The sequence below is a fragment of the Ornithodoros turicata genome, chromosome 6, assembly GCF_037126465.1.
Source record: "Ornithodoros turicata isolate Travis chromosome 6, ASM3712646v1, whole genome shotgun sequence".
In the NCBI taxonomy this organism is placed as follows: domain Eukaryota; kingdom Metazoa; phylum Arthropoda; class Arachnida; order Ixodida; family Argasidae; genus Ornithodoros; species Ornithodoros turicata.
In genome coordinates, this window is record NC_088206.1 from 21809761 (window position 1) to 21823650 (window position 13890).

The following is a 13890-nucleotide window of genomic DNA, read 5'->3' on the forward strand; positions in this document are numbered from 1 at the left end:
AAAGGTAGCTAATTGTGGTTTAAATTGTTTACGGCGTTTGACATGTTTAGGGAAGAGTTACATTTTTTTTCTCTCTCTCTCTCTCTAAATATTTTATTGCGGAGGTGATCTCACACGAGGAGCTGATACTCGTTGAAAAGGCGTATTAAACGTCGCGTTTCGTATACATCTAGTCAAACGCTTTGTAAGAGATACCGTCATGTGGCTGGAAGAATCGAAGCAGGGGGTAGGCAACAACAGTAACTCCTAATTCCAGTGAGCCCCAAACTTTGGTGCAGTATGCCAACAACACTCAGAAGCCTATTCTTCCTGGCGAGAGTAAACATTATGTCGTTCGTTTGATCTTTTTACCACCTGGTAGTCACTTATTGAGGACTCGATGAGTGGTCGCTTACGATGGCGTCACTTGACCACAGGAAAGATAAGTAATCAGTAAAATAGTAAGCAGACGGAAAAGTTAGGGGTTGGGATTCGCGGATATCAGAAAGAAACATTATTAAGTGCAGTTATGCTCTATATGTGCATGGAATTATGTCTTCTAGTGCGTATCATCTCAAGATCAAGATCAATCTGAAATAATATATCGTTGCTGTAAGTGGTGCTATACTTTATACTGCATGCTGGCTATGTCACGGAACATAAATGCTGCACCATCTTTAGACACATTCGGCAACGGGACGCCTACGGTAAGATGTTGCCTATAGGGAAAGATCTGGCAGCCGAAAAATAACGGCATAGTATTCACGTTACTTTTATTTGGTAGCGGTAGGGTATGCGTTACTTATTCAAATTTGTAGCGACGCTAGTGTTGCGCTACTTTTTCGTGGAGTAGCGAGTAGCGGTATTTGGTTACTTCATGGGCACAATACTGGTTGAGAGTTAGCAGTCGTCCGTGCCGTCATACCTCGTCGTCCGGGTCTTTTTGCTGCCCATACAGAATGTAACATTCTAACGATAAACTGTCTGCCTGAACAGTGAACAGTGCCTGTCCCCGGCCCCGGTCCATTGATCGAGGGGCCCTGCCCCGGGATGGGGGTTTTCATCATGACGTAGGAAAACCGAGAAGCACGGACAAAAATGGGACAACACACACAGATCTCTACTCTCACTGGGTATTTATCGTTTTTAGAAGCGTCAATTGCAGGGTCTTTCGCTCATGAATCACGAAGGACGCTACTAATGACGCCTGTTCCTTTTGTGTCGGTGTCAGGGTAACAGCATTCCGCGAGATTTTACTTTTTTTTTTTGCGCGTTAGCGTTTTGTTGAAACCATGGCTGAAGACGAGGGCTGAAGACGACAATGGGTCATCACCTGCCTCCACTCACGTGACCAGCATCTCGTCACATCATTCTTGTCTCACCTGCGGTAATAAACACATCGTCAACCTGCCTCGCTGTCTCGTCTTCCACACGTCCATTTAACGCTCCAAGCGTTGTCGGGTGAACTGAACTATATTTGTATGTGTGCCTATTACGCGTATCATCTACACCCCCCTCCCCACTCCTTCCGCCTGTCCTCTCTCCATCTGTCCAGTTGCTTGGCGGTGCTAACACGGAATTAAAAAAAAAAAACTCTAAGAAAGCCCTCTTCTGATGCAAGCCATTGACCCCGTGCTCTGCTCTCCACCGGCAAAACAACCACTATGACAACGCCACTTCCGTTCTATTTCTTCTATTTAGAAGAATCCTCGCCCACATGTGTGAGCGCAACCCGCCTTTCGCATAATACCGGTCCGCACGTTGCCAGGCTCCCTACGGCGAATGTGCCGGAACGATCAGCAAGGTGCTCGTTGTCGACGCAACACGACGAGTGAGTTTTGCTTCCAAAACTGGTTTTCCAATCACTTTTCAGCCGCCATCTCTGGGTTTGTTTCGTAGTAAGGCATCAAGAAGCCATGTGACTTTATGTGAAAGACCACCTCATTGCTAGTCACTGGCTAGTCTGATGTATTCATAACTCGGTGTTCCTCTGTCATGTACAATACTCGCGGCATGAAGGATTGTTATTCTTTCTTTACGTATTTCCGGGGATGGGGAACGAGAAGCTACCACTCTGCATGTTTGGGTTAGCTAGCTGCTACTGGAGTACAGAGCTGGCGTGATACACACACCGCACCAGCTTTGCCATCATCATATGACACGGATTCCTTTCGCAGCCGGCGCCGGAATCATTTGCCCAGTGCTCGTATGTACGCATCTATTCAACGAAGCACCTGCTGCTTGACATTTTTTTTCTTTTCTTTGACGTTGCTATTGCTTTGCTGCTTGACATTGCTTACTGCAATTGCGTCGCTGCCCTCTTTGACATTGCTATCTTGTTGCTTTATTTGTTCTCGTTTTAATTTTGTTTTCCTAGGCGTTTATCAGAATTGTGCGTAAAAGACTATCATTCTTCAATTTGTCAATATTTTGCGTCTCAGAAATCTGTACTCTCAGTTCGAAGTGGAATGGTTCATACTTCATAATTAAGACGCTCAGTGCACGAAGATATATAGAATGTACATGAACATTAAATGTTTATTGGACTGTCGGGAAGGTAAGCATCTCTTACTCATAAACGACCCTATCTCCATGGCTGCCCGTGTTGCCATGACGATTGAAGGCCCTCCAACATGGCGGACGTATTCACGTTGTCACTTGGTTTCGATTTTGAGATTTCTGAATTGCGGCCTTCGGCCTTCATGTATCGCGCAAAGAGCGCCGTGCACGTGTTTTATCACGTGCCCACCTTTTTAAATTTCCCGCCCGTCTTTTTGAATCTGTGAGTTAGCAACGGTCAAATTTTACAGCCTGATACACTGGACCGTGCCGGACTGGGCCGGGTTTCTCGGGCAAGGCTTGGGCCGAGAAACCTAGAATCTTTCGGGCTTGGTCCGGGCCCGGGCTAGGTATGTAGCCGTCGGGCAGGACCTGGGCGGGCAAAATCAATGGAACGCCGGGCTCGGGCCTAAGAATGCGGTCCGTTCAGTGCTCTGCTTGCTACCGCATTGTAACCAAGTCCGAAGTTGCAAAGCGAACACACAATCTAATTCCTAATAATGGGTGATTTGCACATTGCAACGAAATAGAAACCTTTCCTGCAGTTCAGTATTGTGAAAAAGTGGCAACCCAAACAACTATTGAGTGGAATAGCGGTTACCTGAATGTCTCACGTAGTGATTTCACGGTGCTACTGTAGGTAGGAATTTATTTGTTTGTGGCCATCACCGACGTGAGTGTGAAGTCAAGTCCACGTGAGTGATTGTACTGCTTTCGTTGCGTTCATTGCGTTCATTCAGCCTTATCTACTGTAAATTCGGTGAATTAACTATATTCGTTTAACTCTTTCTAATTTTCATTTTATTACTACTATAGGATGGATTTTTTCAAGAGCAATCACAGTTTCTAAAGATGTCTTCCTCTCGTTTTTCTTTCGCATTCCAGCTTGTGTCACATTTACCTACGATGATCATGTTTTTATTAATCACCCACATACTGTTAGCGCGCTTCTGTCCTGATGACTCGCATAAAAAGAGGGATGCTCTTAAATACAGGCTATGCTGATCGCGCGGTGCTATAGGTTATACGGCCATGTGCATGTAAGACGTAGACAGAAGCTTCCTCCCATTCCTCTCTAAATTACAGACAAAGCATATCGCTCTATAGTGATGCGAGGTCACCAGCGTAGCACACGTATTAGCGCGAGCGTTACCTGCGTGAATAACCTAAACATAGTCCGCACAAATTCAAGCATTAACCATAAATGATATCGTAGGGACATGTGTCGGGTACCCTTCTTGAACACATGCTACGCGGGGTAAGTCATATTTGGTCCAGTAATAGCACAACTTCAACTGCACATAATTCTTCCAACTATAAACTCAGACACGAAACTTTAATTCTGAATGCTTGTGTTCACGACAAGCGTTAATAAGCAGAAACTGTGTTGCTCATTTCACGTGTTCAACACGTAGACGGCATATACAATCATGATAAGATGAATTCATAAGTGGGGAATGCGAGTTTTGGAAATGTATTCGCAACACTCACGTGTAGGTTCGCAGGGGCAACCCTGGATGTAGCGTCCTCCCTTCACTTGACCCAAGGAGCATCTTTGACCTTCCTTACTCCGTGGCTGACATGTAGAGACTCCTGATGCACGCAGACAGCAGCTCGACTTGCATTCGCCGCTGTTGGAGCAACCTTCTCCATTAGGCAGGCTCTGAGTACATGGAATAGAATAGAAACTGAAATTTAAAATTTCGGTACTGCAACACGACTGTCGTGTAAATTGCAGGAATCTAACGTCAGTGTGATGTCAAAGAAAAGTACTGTAGTGTGCGCTCAAATTGCGGTAATATTTATTTTGGCTAAATGCAAGGCTAGATCAAGGAGCAAGATACAAAACGACAATCCGGGAGCGTTCGTTAAATAAACATCATTTTTTAACGCTACTTGGCGCCTGGAATCTTACACGTAATTGCTTGATCGAGACGTATTTGTCCTGTGCGTCCTGTGTTTGTACCTCCCAGTGTACTTTGTATTACGGTATACAGGGTGAACACATAAAGACGCTGTTCGAACAGTTCGAAGCACAAAATAATAGCCCATCGTCATTACATGTGTGGTTATTATAACGCAGACGTAGTAGCCGTACCAAATACTACACGACAGAGATGCATGAAATTATTAGCAGAAAGAACGCTGCAGCTCCCCGCTCGGCCGGGACTTCAACTCTGTCAGACGGCGACCTCTTGCGGAAACACTACAGGTCTTCCCGTTGTATTTAATCCTTATACAGTGGAATTTAATCCTGAGCTGTCGCCTTTTGAAATGAAATGAAAGCGGGGGGCGTACGCCTTTTGTGTGACTATATTATGAACAGCATAAGTGTCACAAAAAAAGGCGTCCGCCTCCAGTTTTCAACAAATCGGGGCAGATAACGATATCATTCGATATGGTGGTTTGCTAGGAGCGTGCTATGCGGTGAAGTTCATTTTTAAGAGTGTGAGTGGAAGCAGCGGTGGAAGCAGTGAGTGGAAGCAGTGGAAGCAGCAAAGGTGGCTGCCGCCGCCTTTGAGTCCTTATGCTGTTGGATTTAATCTTTCTGCAACATTTAATCCTCGTGTTCCAATTTTAATCCTTATGCCATGAAATTTAATCCAAAATTCTCGAGTTATCTTTTCATTTTCATTTTCAAACAAATTCATTTCATTTTTGATTTCATTTTCAAACAAATAAAATTATTTGTTTCCCGGCACGGGGGTTTTATCGCTTTTAAAGTATGAAATACCGAACAGCCCAATTTTTAACCTTTGATTTTTAACCTTTCAACCTGTGATTTATTACCATTCAGGACTATTTCCTTTTTTACAACTATAAATTGAATTTATGCGACTACTACTATTATGTGCAGTACTATGGGTAGTATGGGACTACCTGCATGACGCACTTGGTTGACTCCTCGTGCATGACGGCGCTTCCGAATGAACACCGTTCACAGCGCCATGTTGACGCAGGTGAGACGTCACACCGGGGCCAAGTCTCAGCGCAACATTGGAAACTAAAGAAAATATCGAAGAATATCAGAAGTGAGAAAGTTATCTATTTTGGAGGAAGACATGGTCTTGCTATGGAAGACGCTTCCTTCCAAGGACAGCGGTTAACATCATGGAAGGTTTTTTTTTTAGTTCCGTGTTAGCGCTGCGAAGCAACTGTGGCACCGAGAGGCGTACAGATGTGGGCGGATGGAGAGAGGACAGCAGGAAGGAATAGAGGACAGTATGCGTCCTGGGATTACTTTAGGGGGAACTGTGCCAACATTTCTCTGGAAAGTCTTGGGAAAACCCAGGGAAAACCTCAGACGGCACAGCCGGTGGTAGGATTCGAACACACCACCTTCCCGGTCTTCAGCACGACCTTGCCTATACCACTAACGAGCGGGACGCCGTAACCCGCTCGGCCATGCCGCTGGTTTGAAGGGAATCGAAGAAAGTGCCTTTTCGTGTTGGTTGAATTGAAAGTTTAATGAAACGCTAATTCCACGGACAATTGCATTTCTCCCGCAGTAGATGAACCATGGCACTGGCATGTGCAGACACGGTATTATAAACTGACTGAAGTACGCAAAATAGATGTCCTCACAACGAATAGCCGAACCGTTGTAAATATACGGGCATCACATTAAGTAATTTTTCCCTCTGAGGTTGGTGCACTGGGGTCCGACCCTGCCCTCATTCTCACGTCCCTGTTGTGTCTTTATCATAGTTGTCATCACCAAAAGGAAGAAAGACAAACGACGTTACATTCTCGGCGGTGTTGATTCCAGAAGTTGAACATGCGGAAAACAAAGAGTTATCAGTAATATTGCAGCGACAGCGAATACAAATCTGACGCGTCAGATTACAACAACTTTATTACAATTTTGTTCCCTGAAGCAAAAAATGAAAAAGTGACGTGAATATATGATTCGTACTATATAGTGTCGGAAAGGGGTTGTTGCTTGGAAGTCTAATCAGATGCCAATGTAGTGGAAGGTGTAAAACTTTCGAAAAGCTGATTTGTGCAGACAAAAATACCAACCGATATACATAGTCCGATTACTTAAAAACCCGAGTCTGGGGGACAAAAAACGACAACACAGACGCGGTCTCAGTTGAGACCTTGTCTGTGTCGTCGTTTTTTGCCCCCAGTCTCGGGATTTTAAGTTATGGATCTATACCACCAGCTCGCTATTCTCTCGTTACCGATACAGTGCGAACCATCGACAGCGCCACAACAATATACAGCGAATACAGAGCACGAAATATACAACAACTTTATTGCGAAATGATGAATGGGGAGTTTCGTTTATAATGTCTCGTTATTTATGTAATTTCATGTACTTTATAATACAAAATATGCATATTTGCCATCGATAGTTTGATATAGCGGCAAAGCTGACTATATCCGTGCCACGATTTCTTTAAGTCATCTTGATGGCGGTCGCGCGTGTTATCGCCCTGCTTCCTTTGGGCCCGAAATTGTAGCAGAAAAGAAAAGAAGATGAAGGAACTTACCCCGTGTGCTGCGCTAAACGGCCTTAGAATATCCACCTGTTCCTCCGGAAAACGAGCACCGGAGGCACTGTTTAACGCCAACAGCACGACCAAGAGACACACAACCACCTTCGCGTCCATCTGTCCGCAAATAATGACGAAAACGATTTGTAGAACTTGTTACGGGCACTGTCAGCTTGAAAGAACCGAGGAGGTCGCCGCAATTTCTGACGTCACGATTTATAAAACCGGTCCTTGTTTTCGATCTTCCGCGGCTGTAATTAACGCACGTGGAAGGGTGACTCAGTTAATGTCATAAAGTCGTTGGATTATAGTTATGAGAGACACGATTCAAGATTCTTACGTACCTCGACTTAATGTTGACCTTCGCGGAAAATTGTGACGTCTGTGCTGCTCAATTACTAACCGACGCCGACTTGTTGATTAGTGATGCTTATAGTACGAGGAAGCTGTTGGCCACAGGACAAGGGTAGGTGTTACGTTTCGTAGTGTCACCGCCGAGCTGCAGAGTGACCTCGATAACTCAGTCAGCAACGTGCTGACCTATAACAGTGTTAGATTTGATGTAATTAAAGCGTATTTAATCTATAGCGGACTTTGCGCTTCACAACCTACTGTTCAAAGATTTGGAGATCGGTCTCCTTGTTGCTGCCGTGTGGGCTTGTACCGGTACCGGGCTTAAGCGTGTCCACATTCCCCTTGGGTCCACAGCAGAAAAGAGTGCGGCGGCAAAGTAAAGAGCGGCATTTCGGGCACATATTCTTAGAAATTCGTGAAGCACGATCCTTGTCTTTGCTACCGTACAGTTGGCGTAAAATGAAAAACGTGTGGCAGGGTACAAGGTTTTCGTAGCTTTGTGTGCAGGGTACTCACTGACCATCCTCGCCTCGAAAAAAAAAATGTTGCCATGACGTCTAATACACATCCCGTGTTCAGTTTTCGGGGAATCATGATGTTTCCAGCCACACTTTTTTGCTCGCACTCAGGGTCGTGGGGGGTTCCACGTAGTCCCGCTGTCCGACATCCATGGCCCCTGATATGGGTACTCATCAGCATGCATCCTATGTAACATTTTATAGCACCACTCAAGGTTTCCAGTACCCACCGTAAAGCATAGATTGAGAAGTTACCCGTCAAAAAGAACTCGTTACAAGTTAAGTTACCGCGTGCAAAATGTAACTAAGTTACCGTATTTTCACGCGTATTAGCCGTACCGCAGATAGGCCGCAGGACTCGTTTTTAGATACATTTTAAAAATGTTTTTGCAGATAAGCCGCGGGTAATACGGCGCGACTGCTCTGTGCGCTAAACCAATGATGCACATACAAAATCAACAGAGACGCTCAACGCTCGTGAGCGCCGTACTCCCTGCCAGCTGCCCTGTTCTGCCCTGACGACTTTTAGTTTGAAGCCGCTGTCGTGGCTGTGCCACAGCGTTGGAGCCATGCCCCACCTCTAACTGCCGTGCCCGTGTCCACGAATGCTGCTGCTCTCGTCAAATGAGAACTGACGCTTAGCTGACCACGTTTTATCCCGATGACAGGTGTATTGAACCCTTCCTGTGCGTCTGCCGACAAAGGAGACCGTGGGGAAGGCCATAAACCCTGTCCACATTCCGGTGTTGGCATGAAGTATAACAAAGTAGGTCAATTCTAGTGTTCTACCACTTAGATCGGATTGTGCCCTTGTTGCGTGTTTTTCGTGGATTGACGGGTTAGTCCACTCGAATGTGGAGTGGACCCGCCCATGTTCGGTATTGTTCGTGCACTGGCAGGGCGGTCCTGTTCCGAAAAACATGAGGAACTGTCGGCCCTTTCGTTTAACCCGGGGTATGGGGAAGGTACCAGGGAAAAATAGTCACCAGATAAGCCGCACCCACGGATAAGCCGCAGAGCGTCCGCGAAAAAAATAAATCCTGCATAAGCCGCGGCTAATACGCGTGAAAATACGGTAATAACGACGTTCTTCAGCCTGAAATGTAACTCGCAGTTACTGAGTTACTTAAAAAAAAGAACGAGTTACTTTCAAGTTACTTCGGACATGAAATAGCATTACGCAGGTGCAGCACGCGTGAGCAATTAAGTTAAACCTTGAGTTGCCTCCGGAGGAGTGCTAAACGCTTAGATCGTTTCGTTTATGTGCAACAATAGACCTCTACCTGTTTGTAAACAAATGACGTCATAGTGTTCGACAGCGCCAAAACTTGGTAGAATTGAACTATACGCTCGAAGCTTGAGGTGAACAAGGTCGCGCACGAAAGCTAGGGTCCTGAGGGGATTACGATATGGCCCCTTAAAGGGACGCGACCCTCGGTCCTACTTTTCTTTCAATGGGAGGCAGTGAACAAGTGCCCATTCGTGGAACCCAGCCCTCTCCTTCAGATTTGTTTCGATTTCAGTCTGTGTACCAATGTCATGATGACGTTTCTGTAGATATTCGAACGCTTTGCATCTTATACTCCCTGTGGGCGCACAATGGTTCAGCTCCATTTCAATGGCAGCGGTTCTTACTTCCTGAGTAAAATACTTTAATTGATTTGATATCACGTTTTATGGCAAAAAATGACAGGAAGGCACCGGAGTGAAAGCAAGAACATATGTAGACGTGAGTGAAAAGCGGGTTAAAAGTAACTTGGAACTTCACTTAAGTTACTTTGGCAAACTTACCCAAAAAAGGAATGAGTTCCTCTGAAAGTTACCACGGCACAAAAGTACCGAGTTAAGTTACAAGTTACCAAAAAATGGAACTTAGTTACAGTAACGAGTTGCTTGTAACGAGTTACCTCGAACTCTGCCGTAAAGACACTTCCGACATACCCAAACGTCCTTGCAAGACATCACCCGACAAGCCACAAGACAAGGCCCCCGAATAGCTGTCCATAACCCTGTCTCGCGCTTAGTGATACTTTTCGTGTCGTTTTTCAACGACCCCACACCATGCTTGATGCAATCTTTTGTATCATGTCCATCTTTTGATCCCCCACGCACATTTTTCATGCGTTCATAAATACTGGCTAGTGGACATCTACCGTACTTAGCCCATAATTATGTCACCACAAGGTGGCTCTTATTTGCCTATAGAAGCTTACCGCCTCGCCAAGTTAACGCAAAATTGAAGGAGAGCATACTGCTATTTGTGACACGAAGCGACACTTATGCAACAACATGTAACAATGTATAATACGTATATGCGAACGTCATCACAGTATTCCGGGTTGCAACGTCTCAAACGCCTCTCAGTGTCTTCTGCGGGAAACGAGAGAAGGTAACATTGATGCTCATTATCTTTTAGACATATAGTTCATAGCTAAAAACTAATATTGCGATATAAAATTCTATCTGAATTGAACGGATTTGCAAATGAATTGAAATTCGTATGTATCATGACCTGCATAAAAGGATTGCATTCAGCGCGGACGGACTTGACAGGTGAATTCGCTCTCTCAGTTTAAGAGACGTCTGCTTGAACAATCACAGCAGAAGTCATTGTCAACTACGAATGCTCCACCAATTGAGAAAATACGTTGCCCTTTGAAAGAGAATTTTATCGAAATGAAAGGCTTAAAGGAGCAGCGCTTCAGTCACGACCATTTCTTCAAACCAAGCCGTTAACATGATTGCTAAAACGTACCATGCCAAGTGATTCACTCGACAGATGCATACATATCGCGGAATTCGATTTTGAAAATCGCGACCGCGCGCAACGGTGGCAATGCCCGCAACTAGCCGCCAGAATCGTTCTGACGTCATCGCAGTGCAACCCGCTAACTGGTTTGCTTGTTTGGAGAAGCATCGTCTGCTACACAGAGAGAACTGGGAGTAGGGAGTAGTAACAGTTCCCTTAGAAGTCGGCCCAGGACGCACATTCCCCCAGGGCGTGAGTCGTGACGTTGCCCACATACGTGAGGCCGACAACGGCAAGCCCTATCACCACCACCACCACCGGGAGTAGGAACGAAAAAGAGAAAAAAGTGCGAAAAGCGCTGGCCCCGTTGGAGCGCGGTCTCTCTTCTTCTTCTTCTTCTTCCCAGGAAGATGGAAAAAAATACTGAGTACTGGAATACTGGAAAAATACTGGAATACTCTTGTAATCGTGATGACATCACAATCCTCTTCCTCCTCCTCGTTTTGGCCCGCAGAGCGAGTCGAGCGGGAACGCGTGCGTCCATGTTCGGGGGCGTTTTTTTTTGTGTGTGTTAGTTGTCATGTCAAGTTACGCCATTTCGTAATTCCCCAGAAACAGAAGATCTTTTGGATAGATTTCTGGGATCCTTTAAAGGGGCTCTAAATTGTAAAAATTTCTCCTCGTGGGATGAAAGATGCCGTTACACAAAAGGAACGAGTTTCATCTCACCAATCTCTCATTCTCCGTGTTCTCCCAATTGCCATTGGGCTATGCGCAACCCATTTTAAGTAGAAGAAGAAGGTCGGTGACGGGGGCTCCAAGTACGAGCAGAAGAACAAGAAGAAGATCGCCTGGCCAATCGCCCTGTGTGGCTGGTGGCCACTGTTCCTAGTGGTGGAAGAACAAGAAGAAGAATATCGGTGTTCGGTGTTCGTCTCACATGAAACCTGTAACAGAAGAGGAGCCACTGCTCGCACGTTGTGACGAGGATGTACTACATACATTACATTCTTGTAATCGGCTGTTTATTGAATGTTGCAAACTGCTTGTTAACAATATCCTTGTTTCTTTCAGTGCACGAAGACAATGTCTTAGTGTCATTTCCTGATGACGGGCAAGAATTCCTTCTTCCCGAAGCAGATAGTCCTCCCGTGAAAGGTGTGTGTCAGGTAAGACACAACAATGTCGTCCTACGCTTAAGGTTGAAACAAACGTCGACGAGCACGTCCTTTTCGGGTAGGGTAAGGTGGTTTATGTTGAAGACAGTTGAGCTGTTTTGTTAATAGCAGTCAGAATAATCGCCTAAATTGAACCATAATTCGTTAACTGAATCCCCAAACCTGACGCACAAATTACTGTGGTGCTAAACCAAATATTTATTTCGTACGAGCCAAAAATGACAGCCTACATATTTCATCAACTTACCCCACCCTACGGGTAAGTTGAGGACATCAAAAAAATAATGCCGGGTTTAAATTTTGTCTTTTGTGTGGGCCAGCCGAAACGGTCAGCCACGAGTGGTGCACATGGAAACACAGGGCAGTGACACAGCATCAAAACGGTGAGGTCATATTTTATTAGCCGAGGAGCAGAAATGAGCAAATTGGAGGTCAGTGCTTGCGAAAGTTACAGATGGGACGAAAAAAGGCCCCTCCTACCTCGACCACATCTGCAAAACAGCGTCTGACGTCTTTCTCTTTCTAAAAAGCCACGTGCAGAACGTCAACACGTTGCTTCGAAGCCCAGACAACTGCTGTGCTCATCCTGGTGTCACAGACGAGAAAGAAATATTGCTAAGAAAATGCCACGCGAAAAACCCAAACTGTCCTCATCTTGCCCCAGTCTTCAAGTAGCCCCACTTTATCCTACACTCTTAAAAATGAACTTTACCGCATAGCACGCCCCTAGCCAACCATCATCTCGAATGATATCGTTATCTGCCCTGATTTGTTGAAAACGGGAGGCGCCTTTTTTGTGACACTTATGCTGTTCATAATTGTCACAAAAAAGGCGTACGCCTCCCGTTTTCAACAAATCGGGGCAGATAACGATATCATTCGAGATGATGGTTGGCTTGAAGCGTGCTATGCGGTGAAGTTCATTTCTAAGAGTGTATACAGGGTGTGTGCAGATCAACCTAAGTGGCATTTTGCGCACTTATACCCTAGTCAGACGGCAAACCTCAGTCCGTTAGCGGGAAGGCCGTTACTTCGCCTGTAGTCCAACCATCATTTCGAATGACATCGTTCTCTGCCCTGATTTGTTGAAAACGGGAGGCGTACGCCCTTTTTGTGGCAATTATCAACTGCATAATTGTAACAAAAAAGGTGTACGCCTCCCATTTTCAACAAATCAGGGCAGAGAACGATGTCATTCGAAATGGTGGTTGGACTACAGGCGAAGTAACGGCCTTTCCGCTAACGGACTTAGGTTTGCCGTCTGACTAGGGTATTAGCTTGTCTACTTAACTGACGAACTTCCGGTGGCGCACGACGATACATTTATGCATGCGAAAGCTACCAAAAACTCGTGGAAGCCATGCTTACCGTAGAAAATAAACATAGCGACGAAAACGTCGGCTTCTGTGCATTTAGAATAGGGCAACATGGCGGTCTCAGGTGAGCTGTGTGGAGGTACCGCTGAGGCACTACCGATGAGCATTCATAAGGCATCCATATGGGACATCGTTTCGGTTTCTGCACCCATAGCTTCCCTAGCCGTTTGTAATGCACAAATTGCCCCTATTGTAATGCACAAATTGGCCCCTATTGTAATGCACAAAGCCGATGTTTTCGTCGCCATGTTTATCTTATACGCTGAGTGAGGCTTCCGCGAGTTTTCTGTAGATTTCGCACGCATAAATGCGCCGTCGTGCACTGTTTTCAAACAACAGTCACAACCGGAAGTTGTCCAGGGTTCCCAGCGGCTGCATGTGGTGCCACGCGCTGTTATTCAATTGAGTTAAACCCTTTCACTATTTGTAAACAGTGATACACTCTTAAAAATGAACTTCACCGCAAAGCACGCTCCTAGCCAACCATAACCTCTAATGATACCGTTATCTGCCGTGATTTGCTGAAAACGGGAGGCGTACGCCTTTTTTGTGACAATTATGAACAGCATAAGTGTCACAAAAAAGGCGTACGCCTCCCGTTTTCAACAAATCACGGCAGATAACGATATCATTCGAGATTATGGTTGGCTAGGAGCGTGCTATGCGGTGAAGTTC

The 13890-nt window shown here is 45.5% G+C and overlaps 1 protein-coding gene and 1 long non-coding RNA gene across 5 annotated transcripts in view; one reads left to right on the plus strand and one right to left on the minus strand.

Moving 5' to 3' along the window:
- Positions 1–1746: 1746 nt before the first annotated feature.
- LOC135396411 (uncharacterized) overlaps positions 1747–13890 on the plus strand; it is a 45068-nt gene continuing 32924 nt past the window's right edge. The window contains exons 1-2 of one of the 4 annotated variants that reach the window (XM_064627375.1): positions 1747–1810; positions 11736–11830. In XM_064627375.1, the coding sequence (XP_064483445.1) occupies positions 1762–1810; positions 11736–11830 (144 nt within the window). In that variant the 5' untranslated portion in view covers positions 1747–1761. Of the gene's footprint in view, positions 1811–7362; positions 7507–8318; positions 8679–11481; positions 11675–11735; positions 11831–13890 lie in introns of those variants that run through there. The other 3 variants (XM_064627376.1, XM_064627377.1, XM_064627374.1) reach the window with 3 other exon arrangements.
- Positions 4115–13890, minus strand: part of LOC135396413 (uncharacterized) — an 85056-nt gene continuing 75280 nt past the window's right edge. The window contains exons 2-3 of the long non-coding RNA XR_010423373.1: positions 5432–5542; positions 4115–4201 (exon numbers count right to left, since the gene is read on the minus strand). This is a non-coding gene — a long non-coding RNA (uncharacterized LOC135396413). The remainder of the gene's footprint in view (positions 4202–5431; positions 5543–13890) is intronic.